A 15,281-nucleotide genomic window follows, 5' to 3' on the forward strand; every position below is an offset into this window, starting at 1 on the left:
CTCAATGCCCGACGCCATTCCGTGCCAGAAAGCGGCACAGACGCGCGAATGCCAGTGGCCCCATGAGCCTGCACAGGACCGGCTGCCCCCGCCCCCAACCCCCGGGACAGGACAGGACGTACTTGTCGCTCTCCTGGGAGATATAGAGCCGGTTGGAGAGGCTGGCCAGGAAGGCCTCCACGATCACTGCGTCCACAGTCAAGCCAGCCTTCAGGCACCTGAGCAAGGAGGAGGCCAAGCAGAATGAGGCATCAGAATAACCAGATGAGCATTTTGTGTTTGATTTTGGTTGAGTTTTTCCTGTCTCGGGTCTGCAAGGTTTAAAGACCCGCTCTGAATACTCTTTCCCCAGAAATCTGAATGAACATCATTACACAGAATGAATTCAAAGAACAGCTGTAGATTTCACCTCTTGACAAGCATCTCAGTTAAAAATAGTAACTTCATTATCTTGCCCAGAACGGTCTCCTTCAGGGTGTCATACTCATGCCAATTCCAATTTAAAATTCCCTGTTTCTCAACAAAAGTCCCAATAGCTGATTCGAAAGACAGATGGTCCCACAGTGGCTGAGGGAATGTTAAAATTACATATCAAGGTTTTAATAATATGGAGAAATGCTTATGCTCTAGAGAAGGGGAAACCTAACAGCCCTGAGGAGCATGAAATCTTACAGGCATCTCTCGCTCCCCACACATTTGGCTCCCAGGCCACAAAGTCAGAGAAGACAGTCTGACAGAGTAGCTGGGCTCCAGCCCCATGGCCCCGAGAGCGAGGTGCCAGGACTCAGACAAGGAGAGGTACATCTCCTGCAAATCAGAATGTATCTGGTCCCCAAGTGTGGACAGCAAGAGTTCACACAGATGGAGCTGGTGTCGAAGGGACACTAGGGCACATAAAACCTCTCATTTATACCAAAAATCACACGGAAAACAAGATGACACAGGACCACATGTCATCTCTCTGGATGATGGGCTAAGGGATAATTCTTTTCTGTCTACTTTTCTACACATCACAGGTTTTCTCTGTTTTTTATTACGTTTATGATCAGGAAAAGAAAGGCAGGAAATTTTTTTTTTTTCTTTAACATGTAGCAATCTCCCTTTTCGGATCCAGTGCAGGTTTAGAAGCTTCCCTGAGCAATAACGTCTCTGGCTCTGCCTGACACCCCGCCCCCGTCTCCCCAACCTCCCGAGGCCACCCACCTGCAGACGTTGTCAATGGCAATGTCCCGCAGCTGCTCGTACATGGACGGCTGGCTCTTCTTCCCCGACGCCATGTTCAGGGTCGACTCGGAATGCTCGTTGGTTACGCTGATTTTTATATCATTGCCGGCAACTGGAAGTAAATATTCAAATATGTATCTGGTTATGCCTGTCACTTTCCATACCCGTGTTTGAAATTCAAAACCAAAATCAAATGTAATCATCTTTAGCTATAAAAGCAATCACTTTACAAAGACTTCACCAAGCATTTCAGAATCAAAAGTGTCGGAGAACAGAAAGGATGAAACAAATGTTTAAATCAAGGAAGCACACTTAGGTTACAAAGCAATGAATACATAAAACAGCAACGTCTTAAGAAATGATTCAGAAGTCCTGGCCCCTAGGAGCTCAGCCCCAGCAGAAAGGCAAGGGCATGGCCTGAGGGCATCCAGCTCACGTGTAGGAAGGCGGGAAGGGTGGGCAAGCGTGAGAGCAGGGCCCTCAGAGTCTCTCCACCTGAAGGGAGAGGACAAAACGCCCACCTTGGTGGGACTGGGGGCAGCATGGTGATACCACTTCAGCGCCTGAGCGCGCAGCAGGGTACTTAATTAACATCGGTCACCAGACGTGCTCTGGGCCTGTGGCAGGGGAGGGGACGGAGCTCCAGGCCCGGCGTCGGGACATGGGACGCACACTGCAGGATGCCCCAGAGAGAGCAGGTGCCAAAAAGAGCAGGCCTGGAGTGGGGCCTGGGGCAGTGGCAGCGGGAGGGAGGCTTGGCACCCCAGGGGGTTGTGCAGGGGAAGACTTGCGGGGAAAAGGTGGAGGAGCAGCCCAGGGATGGTGGCCTCTCGGCCAGTTACCTGTGTGGTACTGACTGTGGCACTTGTACAGCTTCACCAGCACGGGGGACGGGACCACCAGAAAGTCCCGCAGGGATGGCGTCACCGAGTGCACCACCACCGGGAACCTCTCGCACAGGCGGCCCAGGCCCTGCAACGCACAGCGGGCCATCAGGGGCCGCGGGGGAGGTGCCCACCCCCTCAGACACCAAGTCAATCAGACTTCCAAGGGCCACCCGGCCATGGGGCACAAAGACAGAAAGGGGGTGATTGGGACTCTCTCCACCCAAAGGCGAGATTCACTGTTAAAGTGTGTCCATCTCTTTTGGAAGAACCTTAGGGGAGAAAGGGCACCAAGCATTACTTTTACACAACGGCAGACGTGAAGTCAGTGGGGTTGGGACAAGGTCAGAGTCTCGGCACAGCAGGCTGGCACGAGGCCTTGGGAACGCCCGGCAGATGCAGGGCAGCCTCCACAACGCAGGACTTGGCTGTGCCTGGACCCCACTCGCAGAAAGCCTGCTGGCCGTCAGCAGCGGCCTCCCAGCACTGAGCTTGTCCACAGCAGACTCTAGTTCAAGTTCCTAGAGGCAGCAGCTCAGACCTCGCTGCTGGTGCCCGCCACAGCCTGGCCATGGCAAGAAGGCCCTGCTGACGGGCATCAGCACTGCGCCCCCAACTACCCCCACCGGGGCCTGTGAGACTGACCTGCAGACAGCAGACGAGCAAGGGCAGGTGAGCAATGATGACCTTGCTGGATGTCTTGGACTGCAGCTTCTCAGACAGCTTGATGCACAGATTCTCTGCACCTAAGTTCAGAACAGAGGAGGGTACGGACCTTTAGCAAAGGCCAGTGGTCACAAAGACGCCTTCACCAGTCATAATAGAACGTGACTAAACCCCGGGCTCACTAACTCTGAGAAGCGGCTCCACCACAAAGTGTCGGAGGTGGGCGTCCCTGCTCCTTTCCTGCTGCTGTGATGACACCATCCTGCGGGGTGGCCTATCCCTCCACTGCCAGCCCCCACCCTGTCCCGTGTCCTGAGCGTGGCTCCCCCCGAACCCCCACCTTCCTGGACCAGCACCATCTCCCGTCCTGAGCCCCCTCCTCTCCTCGTAAGCAGAGGACGCGCCAGGCAGTGGCACGGGGAACCCACCCTGCTCGTCCTTCACAGCCCACACCATGAGATCCACGCAGGCGGCACTGGCCTGGCAGCGCAGCTTCAGGGGGCTCAGCTCACTGTGGGTCCGGTCCACGTCGTGCAGGATCTTCTGGAGCTCCCCCTGGCTGGTGTTGAACTGCTCCAGCACGAAGTCATGGACCTCCTTCACAAAGGAGGTGGGCAGGTCTGCAGGAGGGAGAGCGGGCACAGATTCAGGCTGTGAGCAGCCTTGGTCTTTCCCTTGTGACAGACACCCAGGGAAAGGGCGCTGCTGCTGGCTACCATGCTTCCAGGAAGGCCGCCTGGGGCGAGCCGGGACGGGCACGCACGCCAGCCCCGCACACATGCTACCTGACACTCGGAATGGTCACCTCCCAGCGAAATGCGAGCCATGCTTTGTTTTAAGCTGTCAATACACTCAAACCTGAACACGAGACACAACCTGGGGAGTGCCATCACCAGAACTGGTCCGATTAACGAAAAGTACTCCTGTGATACTTTCTAAAAAGGGCGTCAGTTATCAGATGTGGGAAAGCTGGATGCAGCCCGAGGAGGACTCCCTGCACAGGAAGGCACCCAGTCTGCAGCCTCTCCCAGCTCTCGTCCTCGGGCCTGGACAGTGCAGGAGACCCGAGAGACAGCACAGGCACAGGGCAGACTGGCCGAGAAGACCAGCAGCAGCCTGGCTAGGGGAGGCTGCAGGCTCCGGGGTCAGGCCGAGCAGCCAGCACCTGCCGCTTTTCAGGAACCTAGCCCTCATGGTGGCCCCAACCAGGCTCAGGTCTCAGGAGCACTTGGAATCAGATCAGGAAAACAGCTAAGGAGATTATGGGACACCCACAGGACACCATGTGGTCATCAAAGCTCTTGTTTATGAAGCACATTCAGCAACTTAAGGGAAGAGCCTAGGAAAACTGTGTTTAAAACACACAAGAGAGCCTGGAAGGAACTGCTAACTCCGTGTGTGAGCTCCGCTACTTACAAATTATTCTGAGTTGTAAGATCACGACTGCCTCGTTTTCTCATTTTTTTAATGTTTTGAAACATGTAACGCAGACACATTAAACTGTATGCCTGACCAGGGGATCAGGACGACCCCACACGTCCGTGTCAGACATCAGCCGAGGAGACACACCCACCAAAGAGGCTGCGCTGCTGGCAGCACTGGGGGCAGGACGACAGGTGCATGTCCCTCATCACCTGCTTCTCCTGGGAACGTGTCCACGTTCCTTGCGGACGCTGTGAAGCAGCCCTGGCACAAGGGCAGGACCCCACGCTCACCTTTCATGTAGTACAGAGTGTCCCGCAGCATCTTGAATGTGGCCACGTAGAGGGGGTCGCTGAACGTGCTGTAGTAGAGGTCGGCGCTGGGGTTGGCCTGCGGGTAGAGGCATGGGACGCGTGACTGGCACCGCCGGTCACTGCAGTGACTCCCTCCTCCCTCCTACGCTCACACTGCCCAGAGACGCCTGCGGGAAGCAGCCCCGGGCCCCTGGAGGACGGACCACCTTCTCTCACTGAGGGCTCACCCTCTCCGGGCATCTTTGAACAAGGAGAGTGGGGGTGCAGGAGCCATGGGGCCACAAGACCACATTGCACCCTGTCCCCCTCAGTGATAGACATGACAGCTGGGGCACCTTCGGATTCAGCCTACGTTTTGTAACTAAAATTCACTTTAAATTTTCTTTAGCAATCTCATCTAAAATGTGACGCTAGTTTTCTTCTGGGGAAAAAAATTCATCCGAGGTCTAGTGAGTTGAGTAAGATGCTGTTAATTTCTCTGCATATTCAGTCTAGTGCAATGGAAAGGCACGATTTACAAAAATTCTGACACAGGTAAGCACGGGTAAGGCGGATGCGGAGGCAAATCCACAGCTGGAAGGGGCCTGCGGGGCGAGGCTGGTGGAGGCCGTGTCCCATGGGCACCGGTGTCATCAGAGGGCGCTCCGTGAATGGCCCTACAGGCACAGTCCTCATAACTCCCTGCGGGGCAGACGTGACACTGGCTGAGGTTAAGGTGACCAGAGGTCCCACCCCAGAGCCAGGAGGGAGGAACCCGGGCGGTGCAGCCCGGCCCCAGGGCCCCAGAGCTGTGTGATGAAGGCCCTGCCAGCCTCTGTCTCCCTGGCTGAGAGCTGGTGTGCCGTGGGTTCAAGGAGAGGGAGTCACATCTGGCACATAATAAGCACGGTCACTGCCAGTGAAGGTGGATGAGGAAGAGGATTATCCTGCAGTGACTCGGGTTCGAGCTTTTTTTTAGCCACATAACTATTTCTTCAAATGGACATTTACACTAAAGTCCAAATTATGAAACAAAATATGAGAAACTGCTCTGTTCCATGGGGAGAAGGGCCCCAGAGCCCCATGCTCCTGGCATTCCTCTCCCCTCAGGATCCAAGCCACCTCTTCACCACGACGGCACTCGGGCCCAACACGTCTGGCTGCTGTGCCTGCCAGCCCAGCTCTGGCCCTGGCCTCCTGGTCTGCCCAGGGTCACACGACCCCACACCGACAAAGGACACCAGGACACCTCTGAGAGCAAGCACAGTGAGAGCTCAGGCACACGGGCAGGAGGGCTGCGGACCAGCTGGCAAGTGACCGGCCACACACCTAATGCCCACAGACAGCGGGGTGGAGCGCATGCAGGGCAGGAGCTGCGGCCTGCAGCACAGGGAGGTCCCTGGTGGTTCCCTTCCCGCTTCATAACTGAGCCCGGTGGTGCCAGGCGCTGCATGTCTTATAATCGGATGAGAGAAAGAACGCCAGGCTTAACAAGGAATCTGAGCCCAGCACATGGCCACAGCAGTCATCAGCCTGGAAATCGGTGATCTCTCTGGACCCTGACAAAAGGGGGCTGACCCAAATGTTCCCAGGGACTTTGAGGTCTCCCAGCAGCGACATTTAATGATTTTATAAATAAAGCTGTGGGCCTTGGTTCCGAACATGCTAAGGACAGAAGATGCCTGAGTACACACCCCTCACACTCACAAGCCAGGGCTTGCAGTGCCTGGACTGATGAGGGGTGTGTACCGAGCCTTGGCAGTGGCTCTGCAGGCACCATGGGGGCAAGGACCACAATGGAGCAGAGTCGGGGCCCAGGCCGCAATCCAGCTTCCATGCTGACCATGGGACGCGGGCACCAGTTAGTCCTCCCCGAACCTCTGCTTTCACCTGTGAAGTAGAGACCCTGACCGCTGCTCAGGGGCCAGGACGGGGCACTGGTAGGGGACACATCTAAAGGAGCCAGGCACAGGGTGAGCCCTTGGGCGGCAGGTGTGCTGTCGTCACTGGAAGTCTCAGGGCGAGCCTCTCACTCACGCCAGTGGCCCCACCCCACCCACTGCAAACCCTCCCCACTCCCCCCGCACAGGTGTGCCCGGCAGGTGATCTCGGCGTGATGCCCTCAGAGGGATGTACCTCTGTCACGCTGGCTACGACTGCGTCCAGGGACTTGAGAACAGGCTCCTCAACGATCTTCTTCACCTGCAAGGGAAACGAGACCTCGTGAGCACCTGGCACACACGGGGGGAGACAGGAGTGCCAGCTCATTCCACTGCAGAACAAATCGTGCTGACGGATGAAACCACATCACAAGCTCACGGTGAAAAACGGATGGAAATTAAGAGGTCAACAATGAGCACATCACTGGAGCCCCAAGGCTCCAATACACACACAAAATGTCCCTAATCCTGCCATCGCCTAGAACTTCTTTCTTACCATAGATGGGAATGAAATAAAAACAGAAAAGGAACCAACTCCCTCAAATCTGGGGACATGAGGTTTCCATTTCCATGAAGCGAAAGCACTGAGACTCCAGGCAAGACTGACTTTTCCCCCCCGAGGCCCCTCCCGGACGTGGTAGAGCCCCGTCACAGCCGGTCCCCAGGCGCCAGCGACGCCCCCTTCCCGGGCCAGGGCGCTGGCTCTTCCGGGTGCTACAGTGCACACTGCGAATTCCTCACAGGAGCACTGGCCACCCCCACCCCGGCCCCACTCTGTACCAGTGCTCGGGACAGGAAGAACTGTTCTGCCGACCGAGAACCGCCTGAGAAAACTGCCACCACATTACAGTGCTTTAAGGTTATTTTTAAAACATATGGATAATGATAAATGACATGTCAGGAGAAGAAATTTAAAAATGGTTTAGAAGAAAACCTAACCTTGAAAGTTAAAATATACTGAAAAACAAATTCCCCTGAACGACCCAAGACATCCAGCCTTCAACTGGAATCTCTTGACATGACCGTAAAGAGCTGCTGTCCTGTCGGGACACTGACAGCGTGGCCAGCTCGGGGTGGGGGGGGGGTCTCAGGACAGCCGGCTACTGAGCAGCTCACCCTGGCTCCACCCTGCCCGCTGACACTGGGCCATCTTCTTGCTTCTCCACCCAAAGCCACCATCTCTGGGCCATTTCTGTTCACACTCCTCACAGGCAAGAGCCATGCCCCCGGCCCCCGCCTCACCCCGACCTTCTTCTTCTCTCTCATTCGTTCCAAAGCAGAAAGCCCTGTCTTTGGAGTCTGTCCTGGCCCACCCGAACCCACCATGCAGCACCCCGGTACGAGCATGGCAATTTCAAGGGTGGGTCACAGGCCCAGCCACTCCAGGACTCAGACAACGGCATCTCTGACGCGACTGCAAAGGTCACACAAAGGTCCCCAGACAGGAAACATTAGCTCTGTATTAATCCAAACAGAGCAGCCCCTGAGCTGGGTCAAGTGCAAGAGCAAGTGGGCTTGGGGTAGGACCACCGCCTGAGCCTGGGCCCTGCCCTTAGCCCTTAAGGTACTTAACACCAACTTCCTCACCTCTAACAAGGGGACGCGTGGCCGCGCCCCACGTGGCGGCTGCAGGGACAAATGAGAACGTGCCGCACAGCAACTCCAAGGATGTGACCCTCCTTCCCTCTTTAATCTGAAAACTGTGACTACCAAGCTGTGCTGTGAAATATAGGCTGACACAACTAGCAATTCCACTGGTTGATACACCCGTGGTCCATCTATCCATCAAGGCTATGCTTACCAGGTTTATGAGTTCCCGGAGCATCTCCAGGGGAATACTGAACTCCTTGTAAGTGATGCCATTGAAAAGAGGAGAAACGGAGAAGCTGGAGCTGATGGTGGAGAAGTAGTAGTCGGGCTCCGGGGCACTCCCATCAGGTAAGTAAGAGGCTGACGGGGCAAAACCAGAAAGTCAGTCGCGGGAGCATGCAACCCAGATACTCCCTCAAGAACCAACAACGGTATCGATTTTGCTTTTGATTATACTCAAATTCCATGTTTTAATTAAGAAGTAAAGCCTGATATGATTCAGCAATCCCACTTCTGGGCATACATCCAGAGAAAATTCTAATACAAAAAGATACATGCACCCCAACGTTCATAGCAGCACTATTCACAATAGGCAAGACATGGAAACAACCTAAATGTCCATTGACAGATGAATGGATAAAGAAGATGTGGTATGTATACATACAATGGAATACTACTCAGACATAAAAAAGAATGAAATAATGCCATTTGCAGCAACATGGATGGACCTAGAGACCATCATACTAAGTGAAGTAAGTCAGACAGAGAAAGACAAATATCGTTATGATACCACTTATATGTGGAATCTAAAAAAAAATGACACAAATGAACTTATTCACAAACCAGAAACAGACTCACAGACATAGAAAACAAGCTTACGGTTACTAAAGGGGAAAGGGGGTGGGGGAGGGATAAATTAGGAATTTGGGAGTAGCAGATACAAATTACTCTATATAAAATAGGTAAACAACAAGGTCTTACTGAATAACACAGGGAACTATAGTCAATATCCTGTAATAAACCATAATGGAAAAGAATCTGAAGAAGAATATAATATATATGTATAACTGAATCACTGTGTTATATATCAGAAACTAATGCAACATTATAAATCAACTATATTTCAATTAAAAAAAGAAGTAAAAGCTGGATTGCAAATCCATGGGGAGGGTTGCCTCTCACTGGGGTGTTTCAGGTCAAAGCTTAGGTAGAATCATGTCCTAATATTTTCCACCCAGACATGTGAGAACAACAACAAAAAAATAATTACACCTTTTTACAGGTTAAGAGCCATGACAGCGGGAGGCAGCTTACAACGGGGGGGGGGGGGGGGGGGGCGCAACAATACTGAGAGGAGCTGAGACGCTGGAGGCCAACACGGTGAAGCCACAGAGGTAGCTGGACAGGGGGTGCGGTGAGGCCAGATTAAAGGGAGCAGGTGGGAAGAAGGTGGGAAGAGGGTGTGTGTGTGTGCATGAAATGTGTGTGAAAACTACATAAAACATGTGTATATACAATGTGCATGAACACACATGCTCCATGTATTTTCCATTATATATGCACCCGTGTGACCGGCTTATCTCACTCAGCATCACATCCAGGTTCATCCACGTTGTCACAAATGGCAGGATCTCCTTTCCTAAGGCTGAATAATATTCCTGGAGGGCATTATGCTGAGTGAAGCCAGCCACAGAAAGAAAAAAACTGCACAATCTCACTTATACGTGGAATCTAAAAAACTCAAAGACATGGGAGCAGAGAGTGTGGTGACCAGGGGTGGGAGGTGGGGAAATGCGGAGATGACGGTTATGCGGGCTGAATCCAGAGAGCTAATTACACCATGTTGGATGCTAGAAATGCGCTGAGAGAGGAGGTGCTCTAACCACACACGCACACACACAATGGTGACTATGTGAGGAGATGTACAGTTAACGGCTTGACTGCAGTAACCATCTCACCACATTTATGTATATCAAACCATCATGTCGTTCACCTTAAGGACATACCAGTTTATTGTAAAAATAATGATAGTCATAAAAGAAGGCAAGAAGTCTGTGTCCCGGACACACACCACGACATGAGGATGACGTCCTGCATGGCTGACCCAGTGCGTGGTGGACACAAAAGGAGGCAAAAGGCGGAGCTGCAGGGACCACAGGTGTAAGATTTGGGATTTACGCAGGGGTGTCACTGACAATGGAACGGACAGTGCCATGAGGCGTGGAGGTCTTGTTTCCCCACTTCTTACCCACAATCTGCATCTTACTTCCCTCGAGGAGAAAGTGAAGGCTATTGTAACAAGTGTCTGACACTGCACAGAGCTGTCACACGAATCAAATTCAGTAAATTACCTGAAAGTCCTTTGTGAACAGCAAAGCTCTAAAGAAAGTATTACTCATTAAACATAAGGTACTACATGCAGTCTCATTACTATGTTCTTTAACATTATCCATGCGCTTAATGACCTTAAACAACAAGAAACAAGAGAAGGACCCACCATTAGTATTTCCACCTGAAAAGCAGTGCTTTCACAGGTTAATGTACTAAGATTCAGATGGCAGGCATTTGGGGTCCTGTATAGTATTGTCTGCACTTTTCTCTCTGTTTGAAATATTTTTAGATTCAAGTTTAAGAAGTTTAATCAAAAATAGAAAATAAATGCTTTCTAAAAGCTTGACACTCAAGATGCACAACAGCAGTGTCTGTGTTAGCATCCTCACAGCACAGGAAGGCCCTGTGGACCTCCCCGCTGGGGGCTCGGTCAGCAGAAAGGCGAAGCCCACCTTCGAAGTAGTGAAAGGTGGATCCTCCAGGGGAGCTGGGAGGGGGCACCCCTCGTTCAGGGCTGACCTGAAACACACAACCACACGCACAGGTAAGAAAGGCCAGTCAGACCTCAGTCAGATCCGTCTCAGACAAGGCTCCCTCTGCTGGCCAGAGCCCTGGTTCAGCCCCACCTCCTCGCTGAAGCCCACCCTGGCTACAGGTTCTCTACTGTAGTTCTAAATTCTTGTGTCTAGCCATATATTCTACACCCGATGACTGAGCCAGATTATTCTCAGTGTTTCGTGTCCCTGTCTTTCTCCATGAGTCAATTACATATTCTCTACAGGCACCAACTGTCTTGCGCTCAGAAAAGAGCTGGCGCCCAAACACTTCACCTCCCAGGAGATGACTCACTTATAAATCTTAAAAAGGACAAGGGAACCTTTGTATTAAAGAGAACTCTAATGAGAACCTTTCACGTTCCCCAAGTTCCCTCAAACTACATGCGAGTGGGCACCTAACAAGCCCCCGTCCCCTGTCCGCCTGGGTGCACGGCCCCACCTGCGAGATGCTGGACACGCTGCTGGCCTTCCTCTTCAGGGTGCCCTCCTGACACACCGCCAGCAGGTTGCTGGGGAGGATGGAGCGGAAGTCGTTGAAGGACCGCCTCCGCACACCTTCCAGCTCCTCGGGGACGTGGAGGGAATGAGGAGGTACTCTGGGGAAGAGCCTGGACAGGAGGGACTCTTCCGTGTTGCTGTAACGCCCAAATGCGCGGGAGATTCCTATGAGGCACGGGACCGCGTACTTGCAGAGGTATTCTGGAAGGCAGAGGGAAGCCGTGGCGGCACCGCCCGGGGACCTGGGGCCACCCATCTCAGGGCCCCCCCACCAGCAAGACCAAGGGCCAGAACTAGCCATGGCAACAGGGGCAAGCCCAGGCGCTGACCGGCAGTATTTTCCATCCATCCTCAACCACGGCTGCAGACACGGCCCGTGGGCGGGAGGTCTTAACCACGCACAGCACCTCCAAATCAGTCCCTCAGCCACGTCACCTGAGCAGGCTCCCTCACAGGATTTAATCAGGGCATTAAGTCCTTCTGGGAGCAGATTGGTAGCCTCACACCAGAGGAAAAATGACCTTCAGACATGTTACAGGTGAGGAAACCGAGCCCCAGAGGGGGAAGTGGCCCAGCATTCAGGCAGCAGAGCTGTGCTCACGACCCCACGCGGCCTCTCAGCTAACATGCAGCAAAGGTCACGTCCACCAGATACACTGGTTGCAAAGAACAGAAAATCTGAAGACTGGGAAAAGCAAGGGGAAGGAAAATCACAAACAATAAAAAGAAAAACATACCTTTCTCTTGAATCTCCAAGGCCTGGCACATTCCCAAAAGGACATGCAAAACCTGCAAAAGCGCCTCTAAAATCTGGAATAGCCAAGGAAACATAACACACAAACTTATAAACAAAATCAGATAAATATCACAAAATTAATTCAGAACTAGAGGAAGCTTTAGACATTCTCTTGTCCAACCTCATACCTGATCCATAACCCCCTGCACGGAAGCTCTGCCGAGGGGTCAGGCAACAGACCTTCTGCGGACAGAACCCTCCCTCTCTGGCTGGTCCACAGGCCTAACTCTGGAAACAGGTGACAGGCCCCCAATCTCTCTTCACAGCTCAACACCCCTGGTTCTTTCCATCCGTTCCTTATGATTCAAGTCCTTGCTGACGGCCTGCCTGACTTCACTGTAGCTCAGTGTGTAAGAAGCCATCTCCAACTGCAGTGTTCAGACAAAACACACTACTATTCCAGGGATGCTGGGGATCTCCGAGTAATCACCAGAATCAGCACGGACCCCAGACGTCTGTGGACGTGACACTGGCTTTCCAGCAGCCCTTCACACTGCTGGCTCCATGAACTCACAGAGAAATGAAATCCTTAAGTGTCTCTCATACATGCTGCCTCAAGCTGTGCCCCTCCACCCACAGGGCTGTTATTTTTTTGCCTGTCACTGAGCCCCACAAAAGCTCAGGGCATAAGCTTTAGTTCACCGCGAGGGTCCTCGATTCCCAGCTTGGCATCCAAATCGTCTACAGACGAGACTGACTTGCTTTCAGGATTTTCATCCCCGGTCCTGGCTGGTCCTAGCTGTTCAGCTTCCACCGCAGGGGGCAGGCAACCAGAGACTCCTGCCGGGTGCCCCTGGGGTGGTCCTTCAGGTGGCTCTGCAAACCCTGCCCTCGGCTACACTGCTGACCAAGGATGTCAGGAGAGGCGTGGTCCAGGCCCTGATGAAGAGCACCCAGACCGAGTCCCTCTCACTTCCCCCGCTTCCAGTCTTGGGGAATCCAGGCGGAAAAATGAAGTTGGTCTGAGGTGACTTGTTCATCACCAAACTGCTCACGTTTTGCTAGTGTCAAATGATGAGGAACAGTGAGGACCTGGAAAGCAATGTTTTGTCCATTTCACATATTAAAGTTATGCCACCATCCTCTGTGGTGACCTATTTCAATAGGTGTTACTGGTAGAAAAGCCCTGTTAGCTTTTTTTTTCTAATTTTTTATTTTTATTTATTTATTTATTTATAGCTGTGTTGGGTCTTCGTTTCCGTGCGAGGGCTTTCTCTAGCTGCGGCAAGTAGGGGCCACTCTTCATCGCAGTGCACGGGCCTCTCACTATCGCGGCCTCTCTTGTTGCGGAGCACAGGCTCCAGACGCGCAGGCTCAGCAATTGTGGCTCACAGGCCTAGTCGCTCCGCAGCATGTAGGAACTTCCCAGAACAGGGCTCGAACCCGTGTCCCCTGCATTGGCAGGCAGATTCTCAACCACTGCGTCACCAGGGAAGCCCCCTGTTAGCTTTTTAAATACTATGTGATTCTAACATATCTAGTTACCTCTTTAGCCAACCCACAAGTAAATAAAGAACCTAAACTAAGAAAGAAGGGTGGAGACCAACATAATGGCAGAAATAGGGACACAGAATTTACAGTGTGATAGTAAGTAAAGAGATTTTAAAAATTAAAAAAGATACAGGGGGGCTTCCCTGGTGGCGCAGTGGTTAAGAATCCGCCTGCCAAAGCAGGGGACACGGGTCCGAGCCCTGGTCCAGAAAGATCCCACATGCTGTGGAGCAACTAGGCCCGTGTGCCACAACTACTAAGCCCGCGCTCTAGAGTCCACGAGCCACAACTACTGAGCCCGCGTGCTGCAACTACTGAAGCCCGTGCACCTAGAGCCCATGCTCCAAAACAAGAGAAGCCACCACAATGAAAAGCCCACGCACCACAATGAAGAGTAGCCCCTGCTCGCTGCAACTAGAGAAAGCCCCCTTGCAGCAACGAAGACCCAATGCAGCCAAAAATAAATAAATAAATAAAAGGAGAGAAATATGAAATACATTTAAGTAACATTTCCAACAAAATAAACTAAAACTAAAAACACTGGAGCACTTGAAGGAACGGCTCCAGCTTTCCAGAAAATCTTCTCCTATGAACGGCAGTCCCCAGCATGGAGGCAGGAGGACGCGTGGCCTTTTGCTGCCCACCTCACAGGGCAATTGGGAAAGCTGAACGAGATAAGACTCAGGAGGTCAGCAGGGGACTAAGCACTGCAAGCAGGATTTAACATTTCTCATGTGTGTTACTAACAGTATGAAATAAATCAACATAAACAATCCAATCCCTTTTTTTTTTTTTTTTTTGTCCTGTCATCACTTTGGGACCCTCGGATCTTACAGAAACACACACCGAGTCAACGCACACTTACCTCATCCCTGAGGGAAGGGTCCCTATAAGCCACGTCAGACAGCAAAGTGACCAAGCAGAAGCTGAAGCTCTCGGCCACCGGGAGGGTGCCTGGAAGCAGAAAGACAGGAATCGGATCATCACACTGACCAGCCACCCCATCTGGCTGTTCCCTCTCACACGGCTGCCAAGGACCTGCTTACAGTGGAGGCCGCCCTCTTCAGGATGAGCCTCCAGAGAACAGATACGGGCCCAACGTGTTTGCTGAGAAACACCCCTGCCTTCCTTGTAATAAAATGTTTTGGTTCAAGAAATTGAAATGTTTGCTGAGCCAATTTATAGTCTGAGATTACAGAGCCTCTCAACATGACAGATTCCATGTTTTATTCCCGACCTAAATAAAATTGGGAAATCAATCTTGGTAAGACTATGGGAGATGTTTCATGGAGGCTAACTGTCAAATACCAATTACTATCACTTTAAACTGAATTAATGTTTTTTTTTTCCTTTTTTCTTCTGACAGGTGGAGAAAATCCTCAGAAGAGCACCCAGAGATGTGCTCTACTCCTCGTAGGTTTTTAAGCCCTTCCCCGACTGAGCCTGCCAGTACGGAGATTCTCAGGAGCAGAGCCTCAAGGTCAAGAAGGGAGCACTACAAAAGACCACAAGTGAAGCACCTCTTCTGTCAAGTGCACTTTGGGAAGGTTAGACCTGCTGCCAAGGAGGTCCGATCACTATTAAACATT

General features: G+C 52.2%; 1 protein-coding gene across 2 annotated transcripts in view; it reads right to left on the reverse strand.

Moving 5' to 3' along the window:
• Positions 1 to 15,281, reverse strand: part of PI4KA (phosphatidylinositol 4-kinase alpha) — a 96,218-nt gene that overhangs the window by 53,446 nt on the left and 27,491 nt on the right. For both annotated transcript variants that reach the window (XM_068563728.1, XM_068563729.1), the window contains exons 4-15: positions 14,558 to 14,646; positions 12,143 to 12,215; positions 11,347 to 11,606; positions 10,803 to 10,869; positions 8,231 to 8,379; positions 6,626 to 6,691; positions 4,490 to 4,586; positions 3,203 to 3,394; positions 2,754 to 2,854; positions 2,067 to 2,196; positions 1,204 to 1,336; positions 123 to 218 (exon numbers count right to left, since the gene is read on the reverse strand). In XM_068563728.1, the coding sequence (XP_068419829.1) occupies positions 123 to 218; positions 1,204 to 1,336; positions 2,067 to 2,196; positions 2,754 to 2,854; positions 3,203 to 3,394; positions 4,490 to 4,586; positions 6,626 to 6,691; positions 8,231 to 8,379; positions 10,803 to 10,869; positions 11,347 to 11,606; positions 12,143 to 12,215; positions 14,558 to 14,646 (1,453 nt within the window). The remainder of the gene's footprint in view (positions 1 to 122; positions 219 to 1,203; positions 1,337 to 2,066; positions 2,197 to 2,753; positions 2,855 to 3,202; positions 3,395 to 4,489; positions 4,587 to 6,625; positions 6,692 to 8,230; positions 8,380 to 10,802; positions 10,870 to 11,346; positions 11,607 to 12,142; positions 12,216 to 14,557; positions 14,647 to 15,281) is intronic.

This window comes from Eschrichtius robustus, chromosome 14 (genome assembly GCF_028021215.1).
Source record: "Eschrichtius robustus isolate mEscRob2 chromosome 14, mEscRob2.pri, whole genome shotgun sequence".
Taxonomy (NCBI): domain Eukaryota; kingdom Metazoa; phylum Chordata; class Mammalia; order Artiodactyla; family Eschrichtiidae; genus Eschrichtius; species Eschrichtius robustus.